Genomic DNA, 15,487 nt, shown 5'->3' with positions numbered 1-15,487 from the left:
CAATGCTATTTTATCACTAGTCATTAAACTTAAAAATGTGTTATTTAGTTCCTTGTAAGTCTCATAGCAATTATTTGCTTGCATAGAGCATCTTTTTTCATGGGTAGACTTAATGCACACTAACAGCTCTGCTCCTTTCAGATACAGAGGAAAAAGATGCTAGCTTAATGGGTAACACTTAATGTCAAGGGTACATACCTTATGATTAATTAATGCTTAACCTAATACTTGACTCTAATCATAATCTAATGCATGATGTATAATGAACTCCTGTGGCTCAGCATTAATTAGTAATAAAGCCACTACTACCTTTTTAATTACTTAAAACTACACAGATCATCAGTTTATAGACTTGTACATATACAGTATCTAGTTGAGCCAGACTACAATGTTGAAGTCATGAAATTATCTGAAATCTGGTGAAAGTGGACACAGTTTTCTTAGCTCAGAGCATTTAATATTTTGTTATGAATTGACACTATGCTTGTAGAACCTTCATGAAACTGGCTGTAGCGACAGCCTTGTCAGCTGTACTGTGTATTAATATGTACCCCAGGTTCTGTGGATGGTCATTGTATATGTATTAACCCGAACATGAATGAAAGGTTTGATCAAACCAACTCTGACTATTTACATTTTGACAATTAATATAGTATTTCAGATGGTCCTCCCTCCACAAAGACCCTTGGTTTTCCTTTAGTAAACCTCACTGAAAAGCATTTATCTATTCCCTTACCTGTTCATTCTTCTTTGACTGAAAAACAAATGAGTGGGGTTGCAGGCTGAAAAGAATTAATGGAGTGAATTATTACTACCTGCAAAGTCTGTCTGCCGTGACAGGCATTTATCTTTTTCAATAAAGTGCTTCATTTACAGAGTCAGTCCAGAGATGAGAGAGACTGTGTAGAATAATGGGTAATAATCACGAACGCAACCAAACTAAACCACCCTAGCATCATTAAGTAGCAGCCTCAGAAGTCGTAATGTAGAGAGCTGAATGTTTCTACTCACTGAACATGAAGCCAATCAATGTGTGAGAGGAAAGCAAGCAAAGGGAATTTTATGAACCACTGCATCCAAATATTAATAGGCAGATTATGACTTTCTGGTAATTATGACCAGAAATGTCTTATTTTGTTGTGTTTGTCTGCAAGTTGTTACTGTAGATAGTAAGTCGTGCAGTCGGGCAGCCGGGCAGCCGGGCAGCCCCAATTGGACTAACACAAAAGTTGTGGGTTCGAGTCTCAGGTCCGGCAGGAATTGCCGGTGGGGCGGAGTGAATAGCCAGCACAGATCTATTGAAGCCACCTTCAATAGGTCTCACCTCAGTCGTGGTGAGACCTACAACCTACTATATTTGCATTCAAACCTGACGGGAACAAGCTAGATGCCTTCAAAAACTGGAAATGCACATTTACTGCCACAGTAAAAGTGCTTATATTTGTCTTTGTTTGTACATTTGCGTGAAGAAATGAGACAATGTGAAAAGAGGAGTTTTCTTCCTGTAGCAGTAGATGAGCAGTGATGGGCACTGTGTGTTTTGTGTTACTTTGGATGATCCCCAGGAGAACTGCTGAGAGTGTGTACAACTACAGGAGAGATTACTGTGAAATTGTGTACAGTCATTCAGCAGCCTCAAAAGATTGAATCCTGCTAACACTGATGATGCTTAATTACTTTTCTGGTTAGTGCTAAGTACCTGCTGATGTTTAGCAACTAAAATTCCTTTCACCTCTATGGCTTCAAAAAGAAATAGTTAGACACCACTAGATCCAAATGACAATTTTTTTTTTTTTTTTAGTGAATTGACTGTACTGACATTTAAACTTTTCTTTTGTTTTCCTTTAATGACCAGAGTCAAACAGTCAGGGCAGCTGGAAGCTCATGACAGCAGCTGCAAGCCTTGCCCTGTGGCTGCCTCCTCACCTGTGTGTGGCTCTGACGGGCATAACTATGCTTCTGAGGTAAGAGGAAATATTCTGAACCAGCACCTACCTTTTAAAGCAGTCACTGTACTTCTAAGATTTTTTTTCTTTTAATTTACTGCTGGATTCTGTCATCATAAAACCTCTGAAAAGAAATGGAAAGTGGCCGTGTCATCGTTTTAAATAATGAGAGGCGTCCAGTCAAGTGCTGTTTCCTGCTGCGCTGACATATACGTGGGTGCAGCAGGGCAGCACAGTTCATCACTGCTCACAGAAGGACAAGTGCACCGGCTCTGTATGGCCGTATGATTAATGGCTGACGTTGTTTTGAGCGGCATCATCGTACACCAGCCCCTGCCAGGCCTCTTTATTGATTTATGTATAGTTTTTAATTTTGACCTTGCATGAAAAGACGGCGGAAAATGACAGCTCATTCTTGCTGCCTTTCTCTAAGTGCAGTGTCTCATCTCAATGAGCAATCTCTTTTTCCTGCGGTCACCCCCATAAATATTTTAACTGCATTCGTCCCGCTCTCTTTCTCCCTCTCTTCCACAGTGTAAGCTGCAGCAGCAGGCCTGCCTCACAGGCAAAGACCTGAACGTCATGTGCACTGGCTTTTGCCCATGTGCCACAGCCCCAGTTACAGTCACAAATACGGACGCCAAACGTGGCAAGTGCCTTTTTCTTACCTTGTTATAATTACGCATGTTAATTTTGGCATTCACACCTCCCTGTCTGCATCACCATCATTGCTTTAATGAATCAAGTTTTCAAAAAAGAAAGTTATGCTGCCCTGGTGCCAACATGCAGTGTGCCTGTGGGATAGGACCCTAATATTCTCAGAGAATCAATCAACCTGATGTTTAATGTTAGGAGATCAATGCTCACCAATTTCAAAGATTAGTGTTAGCCAAATATCCCTGATGTGGTTCAACTGCTCTTTCAATCATGTAGTAATTAATTATTTAGAGTGTACACTATCTATCATTGCAGCCAAACAGTATTGATTGTCCAGCCTCTCGGGCACATGAAAATTCCAATTGATCAAAAGGATGAAATGTTACTCCTGTTTTTCATCTGTAGCCTGGAATAAATGCTTAGCCTCAGACTAAAAGTGGATTTTATTGGATAACAGCAATTTGCTGCAGTAGAGCTAATTGCAAAATAATGTTTTCTTTGATTGGCAGCTCATACACTTAAAAATCACAGAAAATCCAACAGTAGGCCTAAGCTAAACAGTTTTAAGGTTGAGGGAGGCCTTTGGCTTTCATTCTGTTTACTGTACAGCAGCATAAGCAACATGAAGCAGCCCCTGTTTGCCTTTTGGGAAGGTCACTCAGATTACTGCTAAGTTTCTGCCAGGGGTTTTAATGCTAGCATTCTGTTTTTGCTCCCTTAGAGAGTTGCACTGGCCAGGACCTGGCAGACCTGGGTGACCGCCTGAGAGACTGGTTCCAACTCCTTCATGGAAACGCAAAGAACAATAACTCTGGCAAGCTCGGAGCTGGCACGGCTTCAGGTTAGAAACTCACACAGCGGCTTTATTCTCTGCTGCCTCCAAACTTACAACTCAATTGTCTGTGCAAAGACAAAAAGTAAGTGCAAATTCTTTCTGATAGTGCTGGACAAGAGTCTGGTAGCCAGCTGCAAGGACTCCATCGGCTGGATGTTCTCAAAGCTGGACACCAACAGTGACCTGTATCTGGACCAGGCAGAGCTGGCTGCCATTAATCTGGACAAATACGAGGTCTGCATCCGACCCTTCTTTAACTCCTGCGACAGTTACAAAGATGGGATGGTCTCTACAGCGGAGTGGTGTCTCTGCTTCTGGAGAGAAAGTGAGTGAAGGAAACTCTATTGAAGCAGTGTAGAGGGCAGTGGGTATTTCTGACAACTCTCTAAATTGGTGAATGAGTTACAGTCAGGGGACGACATGCTTCAGAATACAACCAGCAGCACTTCTAAAGCAGGAAATAGTACAGAACTCAGCAGACTTTTATTTTTACTGCTCTGTTTGTGTACAGCTTAAAGGTGCTACTATTTTTTGACAGAGCCAGGCCAGCTGTTTCTCCCCTGCTTCCTGTCTTTAAATTAATTTAATGCCCTCCTGACTCTAGCTCCATATTTATCAGACAGATATGAGAGTGGTATTGAGTGGCCATACTGCTATTTGAAAGCAGGTTTTGACCACCTAATCAAATACCTTCTCAGTACATTCTGGTTGTCTTTTCCTGTTTTTCTTCCAATACTTATGACAACTTGGACAAACTTATGGTTGAATTCTTCTTCCAACCATCCAATCTGGACAAGACCCCTTTTAGCTGAGTCATCTCACAGTTTGTCCAAATCACCATCTGGCCATTCAGAAGTTCTTCTCCATGTCCTCACTGAACTCTGCACACAACTTAGTTTTGTCTTTCCACCACATTACAAAAAATGCAGTCAGTGCCTTGGTTAAGGGTCCCCTGGTCTAACCAGGCATCACAGGCCCCCGTCCTCCTTTCACTGTTGGTTTCTTGTGTTTCCACAGCCCCACAGACTCATGAAACTCTACTGAAGTGCAAGTACAAGCAGCTGTTTCTCACAACAAAGTCTTTGAACAATTTTTTACATGTAAACCCATAGTTTCAGGTGCTATATGGTGATATCAGGTGCATAACTTGTACTCTAGTGCTTTATGTGGTTCATAAAATAGCCCCATATTAGTGCTAGAGATGTTTTAAATATCAGTAAATATTAAAACATGCTTTAGGGTCTGCTTTGAGTCAGTCTTATTATTTTGACAAAAAACTTCTACTGAGATTGTAGCCCTCCAAAGCAAAATTGAAAACTTGCTTCATCTATTAGCTGCATAGAAGGTGAAGTCAAATTACCACATTACATAGTGGCATTGTCAGTTTTGTTAATAGGGAAAATAATTAGAATCAAAAAGAGCTGGTGTTCTTGGAGATTTATTTTATAATGAAGCTTAGTTTTGAAACCACCGTTATGTGTAGTTACAGCCTTGTAAAATACAAAATGATCCACTTGATCATCTTTATGTGTGTGTTTTCACTGATAAACTATACTCAGTGCTATTTCAGTTCTGCTCATGTGCAGCGTCTGCATCATTTGACCTTTACTAAACAAATTAACAAATCCCTGGCAGTAACTTGATTGTCTTTTAATGTGCATTCTATAGATTGCACTGACTGCCTAATCAATTTTTCATTACTCGCTGACAGTATTTATAAACTACTTCATGCTAAGCCTTTAAGTATTGATGGTGTGATAATTATTTAGAAACATACCGTATTTATAAAAATGACTGCATGCTACTGTAACTTAACGACTTGAAAATGAAAGCTCAGAGAAGTGATAAGAGATGTGAGTTTATCTTTATGGACAATCTGTACAGCTGAGAAAACAGAAATATTTCTGTGAAAATGTACAAATACTGAAAGGATTTCTTGCCATGGGAGTCAATACAAAGCATCTCTTTTCATTGTTTCTATTTCTGTCTATTCTAGAAGTTCATTTCCTTGTCATTCTCCGACTACATCCATATGTTCTTTCACCTAAGTTCTCGACAATCGATCAGGCACCGAAGGAATGAAATATGACACCTTAAACAAATCAATACAGGCCAAAAGTATAATTATGAAAAGCATTGATTGAGATAAAGTTTGGTGGAGAACAGTTCTAGATATTGTCTGTCATCACTTTTCCTGTATTAATCTTACAGAACCACCATGCCTTGCTGAGCTGGAGAAGCTCCAGGTGCAGGAGGCAGCCAAGAAGAAGACAGGTAAATACATTGCTCAAGACAGTACTGTGGTGTTCAAAAAGTATTGGATAGAAGTTTTAAAAACCTCCTGCTTGCTTAGAGGCACCTTTTGCCCAGAAACTACAATTGATTGGTTTCAGAGACTTTCAAAGCCACACCATGGTGGCCAGGTACTAGTATCACCTGACTGTTGTGTACTCCTCACTCTGGGTGTCTGGTCTGGATGTGTTTATATAACAGTCTGCTTGGAGCAGCAGGCGAGAAGCTGGAGGAGGCTCATTAAAGAGATCAGAAGCACACAGCTACGATTAGGCCCTAATTAGCCTGGGGGGGATTAACAGGCAGTGCTGGTTTTAGAAAAGAGCAAGGCTAACGCTGGGCTCCCTGAGAAACCCCACGTTACGATATGCTCAACATGCTACACAGCTGCTTTTCAGTCTCCAACTACAAACCCAGAGATATGTTCTTTCATCCCTGAAGCCCACTTGTCTCGTTGCTTGTGTTTTCTCTCGTTTTCACAGTGGTGGGGTGGGGTGGAAAGGGTTGGCGCTTGTTAGAGAACTTCGCTTCAGGCTTGACAAGCGCGTCCTGAGGGAGGCTGAAACAGTGGAGCTCTGTCACCGAGGCTGTCACTGCATTTTTACATGCCACTCTCACAGCATAAGGAAACACACTGCAACAATAGCAACATACTGTGTAAATTCACATCTACCACCATATGCATGCTTGTGTAAAACAAACAGGAGAGACTTTCACTGTCTCGGTGGCATCCTTTGCCAAAAAGCTGCCCCTCCATCCTGACTGATGGTCTTCTCACAGGGTGACTAAGGCTTGCTGGCATTCTCGTTTATGCCACTCATCTCAGGCATTAGCATGAGGCAGCTACATGCACGGAGAGTATTAATATTTAACAACTAGCTGTTTTTAGGCATAGGCAAGCTTGGGGGTCAGCTAGGGCACAGCCAGCTAGGGGTGTGCCAAAGAGAAGGAGGAAATATTTTGAAATGATTTTCACTTTACCTTTCAGACACCATATCTGACATCCAATGCACCCCTTGCACTGTTATAAAGAAAGAAAGAAAACACTGCACTAAAGATACTAACAAAAACATCAATCACCACTGGCTGTTTTATCTCGGGCACCAAAATTTCCATTAAAGGGTCCTGATTAGATGCAAATGTGTATGGGTCCTTGCAGGGATGTACATTCCCAGCTGTGATGAGGATGGCTACTACAGGAAAGTGCAGTGCGACCAGAACCGAAGGGAGTGCTGGTGCGTCGATCAGCATGGTGGAGAAATGATGGGTACCAGAATCCATGGCAACCCTGACTGCGGTAAGAGGGCATATTAACAAACAGATTTGTCTCACACTGTACACAGCCAGAACTCCTTCATATGAAATCTTTTTTTTTTTTTGACGTTGAAAACAAATTTTTAAAATTTTCTAAAAATTCAAAGATATTTTATTTAGAATGAAAAAGAAAAAAATGTCAAATTTTAGAAGGTAAAACAAGCAGATGTTTGACATTTTTGCTTAAAATGTAAAATGCCATTCTACTAATCAATCAATTTTAAATTCAACCAAAATCAATTAATTGTTTTAGCACTAATACATGACAGATCCAGATGTTTTGTTTTTTTTTTCCAGATGAAGTGGCAGGATATTCTGGAGATTTTGGGAGTGGAGTGGGATGGGAGGATGAAGAGGAGAAGGAGGCAGAGGACAACGGGGAGGAGGCAGAAGAGGAAGAAGAGGAGGAAGGCGAGGCAGATGATGGAGGCTACATCTGGTAGAACTGTCTGAGCCCACGTGAAGAGCCGAGTCACAGCTGCTGACCTGAAGATTCACAGGGATGGCTCTTTCCTAACAGCAAAAGGTTATGGGCTCGGACTTGGGAGGCATGGAATTGTGTATCATCCTGGTGGGATACGTGGTGGTGGGCAGGTCCATCAATGAGATGATGCCCAGTCTTTGTCTTAGATATGTGTAATCGCTTCATTCTCTCCCCTGTTTTTGATCAACAGAGCTTTTTTGTTTTCTTGCTGTCCTGAAAAGCAGGACCCACTGACTACTGCGCCATAGGTAGCTAAAGTCCATCAGAACTCCTATCTTGTCTGACCACCATCTATGCATAGAAATGACCAGTAATTTTGTATTGTGTAAACAATTGCTTGAGTATTAGAGTCGCCATCCCACTGGAATAACTAGTGATGAGAATTTAAATGAGTAGTTTAACATTTTGGAAAACACTCTTGTTTGCTTTCTTGTCGAGAGTTAAATCTCAGTGTTATTTCTGTCCACAGGAGGCAGCTGTGTGCAGTGAAAAGTTTCTAACACAGTACACTACTTGCACAACAACAAACAGCACACAGGCACAGTTAGAGACTAGCTGGTGTAGAGCATTTAGTAGCGAAAGAGCCGAATATTTCTCTCAGGAGCTGGTAGAAACCAAATCGCAGAGTGAATATCATATTTTATATTCATCAGGTAGACACAAGTCTGACTCCAAATGAATTTTAAAGGTGCTCTGCATGTGCTCGATGTGTAAATAACCGTTTGCTAAGAATCGTGACCTTAAAGGGTATGATGTGTCACGGTTGTGTTCATGGCTCTTTTCCACTGCCCCAAATTGGCCAAAAAGTGGTGATTGCAGATTTAAGCTAAACTAGCCAGCTCCTGCTTTAGTAACTTCACATTTCCCACACAGAGAATGGTAATACTCTTCTCATCTGCCTCTCATCAGGAAAGCAAATACGCACCTCTCAAAATGTTAAACTATGAAGCAGTTTGGTACTGTGTGATTACATATTTCCACGCTGATTCTGTATATAAATCCAGTGTAAATGATCTGTGATGCAGGTTTAGAGGACTTCAGGTTACTGCAGTTACAGACTACCTTTATGATAAAGGTGCACCACAGCTCATAGCAGTTTTTAAATATTACATGCTTTAACAATTAGGTGGATGCACAGAACTATACAGGACCTCCATTTCCAATCAGAAGACTTTTATTGAAAACCTGTAGAATGTACTTTTATCACCTAAACTGCACTTAGAATAGAAACCACTAGTTGCTCTCCTGTGCAAACTCTAAAAACATGTCTAAGAATGTGCCACAAATGTTTTTTTTTTGTTTGCAACTTGAAAATCTGTATTTTGTGTTTATAAAAAATGTGTGCATTACTTGAAGTTTTGTGTGTATACTTGAATTCACATATTTTTTTCTATGAGAATATTGTTGCCATGTTGTCATTCATGCTATTGATAGGCCAAACATTTGGTTGTTTTTAGTATTGCATGTTAGTAAATAAGAATGTACTTCTAGGCAGAGCACTTTACTAATAAAGGCACTGGAGCCAAGCTGTGAGTTGAATCTTTTAATCTTATTGGTATATTTTGGTGATCATCTTGGGAGCGGTTAGGTTGGGTTTGAGGCTCCTGTGCCATCACGTCACACACCATCTCCCTCTGTATTTAATAATGAATTTTGCTGTTAGATAAAGAAAGGAACACAGTGTTTAGGTGTGTGTGTGCAGGCTCATTGTTCATATTGTGGAAGATCAGAGGAAGATCACCAACTAAAATACTTTTACCACAACCGATTTTCAAATTGAGCATAACCACAGAGCATAAATGAGCTGATCCCATTTTCAGCACCTCCCCAGTCTTCCTCACAAAAAGTCATTTGTTTAGAAAACATCATTTGGATGCACATTTTGGAGCACAGGACCTTCTCTTCACCGTTAGGTTCCACACCTGGAGTCTGAATGACCGGTTACTGATGTTTATTACATCCAAGCCTGCCACTACATCTGATTGTGTTTAACAAGGCATTAACTAAAAACAATTAATCATTTACAGTCACAAAGCAGTGAAATAAAATCGAGAGGAGATTGAAAGCAGTCTCTTGGTTAAGTGTCTAAAATGCAGATGGAGGGTATTTGCTGAGATATCTAGTGATCAGCTGCCACCTCATGCTGGAAGAACAAATTACAGCAGTTTGGCTGCGTTCTGATGTGACATTAGCCGTAAGGCTTAGCCTAAGGCTAAATATGAGTATCTGTTACTTGTGATGGGCAGGTGAAGCCTCATGAAGCTCTTTCCTTCTAATTGTGTCGAAAAAGCTTCAAGGCTTCAGTCTAACTAAGATCAGTGACATCTGGTGGCCAACTGAGCAACCTCTCAAGAGCCTGACTGAAGCTCTGACAATCGTTTCAATCCCATGCCAGCAATAAAAGTTCAGAAGAGACTGTGTGGTCGTTTTAATCTGCTGAGTCTATACAAACAAGACCAGAGATCCTTCCTGCTGCAGCTTTGCAACTGATTATGGTGTTTAAATAAACACAGAATCATCTTTCTTTTTGTTTAGTGTTTTAGTTAGAAAACCTTTAAAGATAATGGTTTATCAACGCAATTATCAATTCTACAGTGACAGATAAAAGTGCAGAATTAAAAAGTATTAAGTTAAAAGGGAAGCTACTTGACTGGCAGCCGCCAGGAGGGGACGCTAATGCTGTAAACTGAATACAGAGCGGGGAATTCTAACACGCGAAGAAGAAGAGGCACCTGCGATCGACTGTTTCCAAGGAGACCACCAACACCACCGGGCGCTGGGCTGCTGGACACTAGAGTAAATAGGACTAAGTTGAGTTGGAGAATAAGTTTGATGTAATAACACGAAACAACTGTATGTTTGACATCTGCTAATAAGTCTTTGCTGTTTTGAGTAAAATGAGGTCAGAAAATACCGGAGGTTTATCGTTAGCTCACACGCTAATGCTGATTAGTTAGCTAGCTTACTTCTGTTAGCGCTAAGCTAAATATCTCATAAATTTACGATTAAATTGGAAATTGGTGGATAATTTTTGAAATTTCTTTCAGGTCTGCATAAAAAGACAGGGAAGTTGTTTTCAGACAATGTCGGTAAAACACCCCTGAACATGTTGAAAGATGAACTCGACCAACATGCACCCACGCTGAATCCAAGTAAGGAAAGATATACAGTAAATAGTAGTGTGATGTTGTAGGCTTACAGAGTTTTTTTTACCGTGTTATTAACTATTCTAGTTCATACAATGACCTGTACACATTTGTATCCTTGTTATGAGAAGTTGGAATTTAATGATGAGGAACAGACACGTGATTACTGTGCACATTTACTATTTCCTACATCCCATGTTTACGAGGCAACTTTTTGAATGTTCTGTTGAAAACAGGGATTGAGTTAGAAAAAGAAACATTTTTTACAGACAGTCTTGAGTGTTTACTGGAATATGTTGCATGCATGTAAACAAACTTTTTCTTTGAGCAGTGTTCAGTACCAGCCACTGAGCTGCTGTAAATTATGTATAAAACAGATGTAAATATTATCCTGCTAACTGCATGAGAACACCTTTTACTTGTTCTAAATATACTTTTTATTCACACTACCAAAGCCCATAGTGCTTATTCATTCACGTTCACATTCATTTACTCTCTACTTGCACCCTTTACACTTACAGTGAAGCTCATTGGTACATTGTGCTGTTAAATACCTATTTCATTTCAAAAACACTAAATACATCAGCTATTGCAAATACCTGTAAGCACAAATGTAGCATAATAGACTATGGAAATTAGTGCATGCATTTTTTTCAAGGATTACAGTGAGTGAGTTCATTTTGTTTGTCTTTTCCCAATGGGACACCATTATCCACTTTAGATCAATACTCTGGATAAGCTCAGATCTATATGATAATGACATAATAGTCGCAATAAAATCAATACCATGCACAATATTATAGGACTGAAGGATGCAAGGTTCAGCTTCTGTGCAGTGTAATTTATTATAGTGTTCAACCAGGCTTGAGATAGAATAAAATATCTGGAAATATAAGTGTTGAAAAAGCATGAAAGTTAATTCATGTGGTTTGTGCCAGTCACATTGAGCAGTTTTGACAACAACATCAGACAACCAAGTGCAAACAAATAAGCAAGAAAAATGTGACATAAAATAGACCTGTGCTGAAATCAAATGAAGGAAGAAAGGAGTGAAGGAAGGAATGCGGGAAGGAAACGAAAGGTCACAGCTCCATGTTTTTTCCTTCTTACTTCTCATAGAAGAACCATTTGTCAACTGAAAGGAATAAATCAGTAGATGTTATTTTGTGATACCATACACAGAGTAGCTGTAATAAATCAAAGAAGTAATCAAGCACTCACCTGAACTTGGAATGGGATCTTCAGCTCCAAAAGCACATGCCTGTAAGGAGTTAGAGTGAAATTATTAAGTGGAGGTCATAAGGAATACATGTGAGATTTCTAATTTAAAGTGCTGGTTTCTGTTTAAAGTAAAAACCAGTACCCTTTTATTGCAGGCTGAATCATTTAGAGTGAATTGTAAGAACCGCCTTTAGCATTTTTCTCTCTTCTGCCACTAATGGTCCTGTCTTTTGATCTGAGGATTGTCGTGTTACCAGGTTATCATTTCTATGCTGGTATGAATTTAAACATAAAGTGGACTTACAGACTTTACCACAGTCTCAGCATCTCCAGCAGAACAGTAGAATGGGCTATCTGATATAGTGGTGTTCATGCTGACACAAAAAATCAAACAAAGGAGATTTTAACTTTAAGTTGTTAAGGGACTTTGAAAGGCCTATTTTAACATTTATGTATTTACTAAACAAGTAAGAATGTCTTCACAGTCTGAGTAGCTATAGTGTATATTCTTTTCTCTAACATTATTATACTGTTTATATTATGGAGCATATTGTGATAAGGAACCACTCACCAATTTAATTCACCAGCACTAGTTTTCTTAGAGATCAATGCCTTCCAAAACTCATGGGTGCTCTTCACTGTTGTAATGGCGAAGTCCTAGAAGCACAAAATATTTCCCTCATTTGCATCTTTCAGTCAATATACCAGGAAAAAAATAGATATACTTGGATATAAAAGAAAAAAACAGTGACAGATATTATGAATAATTTTACCTCTAAAAATTTTACTCTGACAGCTTATTAAAAAAAATGCTGTAACAATTGAATTTTCCCTTGGGGATTAGTAAAGTACACTTCTTCTTCTTCATCTTCTTCTTCTTATTATTATTATTATTGTTTTGACACAACTTAACAAATACAAGGAAGGAAATCTGACATTTTAAAAATGCAATGTAAATACCATGAGTACATTTTTGAAATTTTTACCCTGTCCTTGAATTCTCCATTGAAAGCAAACTGGTTTTCGGGTTTCCCATCTGGGACTTTGTATCTTTTGAACCAATCAACCGTTGCCTCCAGATATCCAGGCTTAAGTCGTCTAACGTCATCAATATCTGCAACAAATCCACAACAGAGAAAAAAATCTAAATTCAGAATATCTTTGTGGCACATTTTCAAGGAGTGCCAAAAACTTCTATTCCTACATTCCTACTGTTAAAGTCAGCAGCTTCAGGGTCCTCAGTATTGATCACAATGACCTTCCAGTCTGTTTCACCCTCATCGATCAGAGCCAGAGTTCCCAACACCTTCACTTTGATTATTTCTCCTTGAGAGCACACCTGAGAATCAAAGACACATTTGTGAAAATCTGCAGACAGTTGAATTTTATTCTGTTTAACATCCATAGTTATTCCAGCACCTTATTTCCAATGTCACAGATATCAATAGGATCATTGTCTCCACAGCATCCAGTGTCACTGTCCTTGTGGTTGGGATCTTCCCATGTCTGTCAAATGAGAAAAACCACATGATTCTCTGATAAAAAAGAAACATGTCCTGTTTTCTTCTTATTTCATCTGAGTAGGACTTACCTGTGGAATAGCACCATAATTCCAGATATAACCTTTATGAGGAAACACGTTAGCAACATAACGAAGATTCCCTTTCTTCATGTCTTGTTTTAGTGGATTGAAAGGATCTTTAGTGGCAATCTGAGAAGCATGAGTACAAAAACACATTAACACCAAATAACCAAAATCTGAAGGAAGCATTGGCCTACATGGTGGTCACCGTGACAAGTGCTGTGGAAGTTCTTATTTTAAGATTTACCCTTAGCTTTACCTTTGTCTTATATTACAAGATTTATAAAGTATTACCAGAGTACTGGGGGCCATGTGGACTAAATGGATGCATTATATATAGCCTACCTCCATTTTTACATTTGTCCATCTTGGAACCTCCACAACAGCGTGAAAAATATTCTACAAGAAGATTAGAAAACAGTTTTGTTAAATGGAGGATGAATTTCTATTTTAATACATTTCTTTTATGTACATTTGTCTTAAAAAGATTACAGAATGAAAGATAGGCCACAGCTTTGCAGCATATTATTACAAACCTGAAACATGAGGATGGTATGTATTTACGGTAGAATACAATAATTAAACACATGATGCTTACCTCTGCTTCATTTACATAGATTGGTATGTCATGGAATGGAGAGATGTATTTGCCCTCAGAGTTTTCTGTGTAAAGAAAATGTACATTTTGAATTCCTACACACAATCCAGAAGAGGTTATTGTGCACTACCTCACAAACTAGTTGATTCACAAAGCTGTGCTTACTGAAAAACACCCTGTATTCCTGGCTGTTCGGCCTGCCCCTCTCCTCGATGGTAAAGCTCATGTCTGTTGATGGTTTCAACTCTTCCACTTTGATCTGTGCGCTAATTCAGGAAAACTAAGTAGCTTCTGACTGACATGCAGTCATTGAGGCACAGGAGCATGCGTACTCCTTAAAGTGAGGGTTTGAGACCCAACAGCCACCTGCATGTGACAACAGGAGTGCTGTATGAAGAGTGTAATGGCTGACTTCTGTCTGTTTCTGAATGGTTAGTGAATTCTAATCACATCCATTAGCACTGACATCTGTACCTAACATGCCACTTCATTTCAAAATGTGTTGTTTCTATTTCAACCTTTTTAGCAATGTGATTTGTTTCTCTTTTGCCCCTTCAGAGCTGTTTTCAGACAAAGACAGATGGAACTGCCTGGCATTAGCTGTAAACCAATTAACAAGGCAGGATTAGGTGTTCATGTTGGGTCTTCTTCAATTTCACTATTTACACTTCATGTGGGGCTACTTTGAGAAACATTATGTTTAAAAATATTTGACTTGTCTTTTTTTTTCATATGGATTACATCAAAGTACGTTATTAACTGCACTGATTGATATACCTTTAATTTATAATCTAGTGTGGCTAAAATCCAAGCAGGTTTATTTGACATTTTGCAAAGCTTTTGGAATATTACAGATATAGGATACAAGTTGATGCATTACAAATATCAAAGACTTAAATGAATGTAGTCTGTAAATCTCGTGTTTATGTCATATACAACTTATTAACAAGGAGCTGATTATTTAGAGAAATTGCACACAATCTAGTTTACCAGTCAGTGTAAATATAATTTGAATATATGCCACCATGGGGAAAGTGTCAGTAACTGTACAATAACAATATGAAAATAAAAAGTTATCCTCAGATACATAAATCATTAAAGCAAAGTGGCAAGGCAGAATCACAGCCTGGGTAGCAGGGGAGTCACATGGCACTATAATCCTGTCTCTTTCCTAAATACTTCTCTTGGCCAGAAGACATTGTCCTTTGGCTGACTTGTAGGTGTTGTTGAGAGGCTGGCAGCCCACCCTCACATATAACATGTATTTTCATAAACCTTTTCACACTGAAAATGGATAGAAATAAATCTGGTCATTAGTGAATTGCATGTCTTGTCCTGATATGCCACAAAAGCTCATTACAGTGAACCAAAACATCAGCTAAGGTGATATAGGCTTTATAGTGTTGCTATTT

General features: G+C 39.1%; 2 protein-coding genes across 2 annotated transcripts in view; one reads left to right on the top strand and one right to left on the bottom strand.

Moving 5' to 3' along the window:
• Positions 1 to 9,037, top strand: part of LOC113135469 (testican-2) — a 32,315-nt gene extending 23,278 nt beyond the window's left edge. Inside the window, exons 5-11 of the mRNA XM_026315530.1 lie at positions 1,856 to 1,964; positions 2,481 to 2,595; positions 3,325 to 3,444; positions 3,545 to 3,763; positions 5,650 to 5,712; positions 6,890 to 7,027; positions 7,342 to 9,037. Coding sequence (XP_026171315.1) covers positions 1,856 to 1,964; positions 2,481 to 2,595; positions 3,325 to 3,444; positions 3,545 to 3,763; positions 5,650 to 5,712; positions 6,890 to 7,027; positions 7,342 to 7,487 — 910 coding nt within the window. The 3' untranslated portion in view covers positions 7,488 to 9,037. The remainder of the gene's footprint in view (positions 1 to 1,855; positions 1,965 to 2,480; positions 2,596 to 3,324; positions 3,445 to 3,544; positions 3,764 to 5,649; positions 5,713 to 6,889; positions 7,028 to 7,341) is intronic.
• Positions 9,038 to 11,580: 2,543 nt separating this feature from the next.
• ppa1a (inorganic pyrophosphatase 1a) lies at positions 11,581 to 14,383 on the bottom strand. The gene is made up of 11 exons (XM_026315654.2): positions 14,241 to 14,383; positions 14,076 to 14,140; positions 13,823 to 13,876; positions 13,487 to 13,606; positions 13,315 to 13,401; positions 13,108 to 13,234; positions 12,882 to 13,009; positions 12,467 to 12,552; positions 12,200 to 12,269; positions 11,896 to 11,935; positions 11,581 to 11,809 (listed from the first exon to the last, which is right to left on the bottom strand). Exons 1-11 carry the CDS (start codon positions 14,299 to 14,301, stop codon positions 11,781 to 11,783), a joined length of 867 nt encoding a protein of 288 aa, XP_026171439.1. The 5' UTR covers positions 14,302 to 14,383; the 3' UTR covers positions 11,581 to 11,780.
• Between the last annotated feature and the right edge of the window lie 1,104 nt (positions 14,384 to 15,487).

This window comes from Mastacembelus armatus, chromosome 19 (genome assembly GCF_900324485.2).
Source record: "Mastacembelus armatus chromosome 19, fMasArm1.2, whole genome shotgun sequence".
Lineage (NCBI taxonomy): Eukaryota > Metazoa > Chordata > Actinopteri > Synbranchiformes > Mastacembelidae > Mastacembelus > Mastacembelus armatus.
This window is presented reverse-complemented; position numbering and strand designations above follow the sequence as displayed.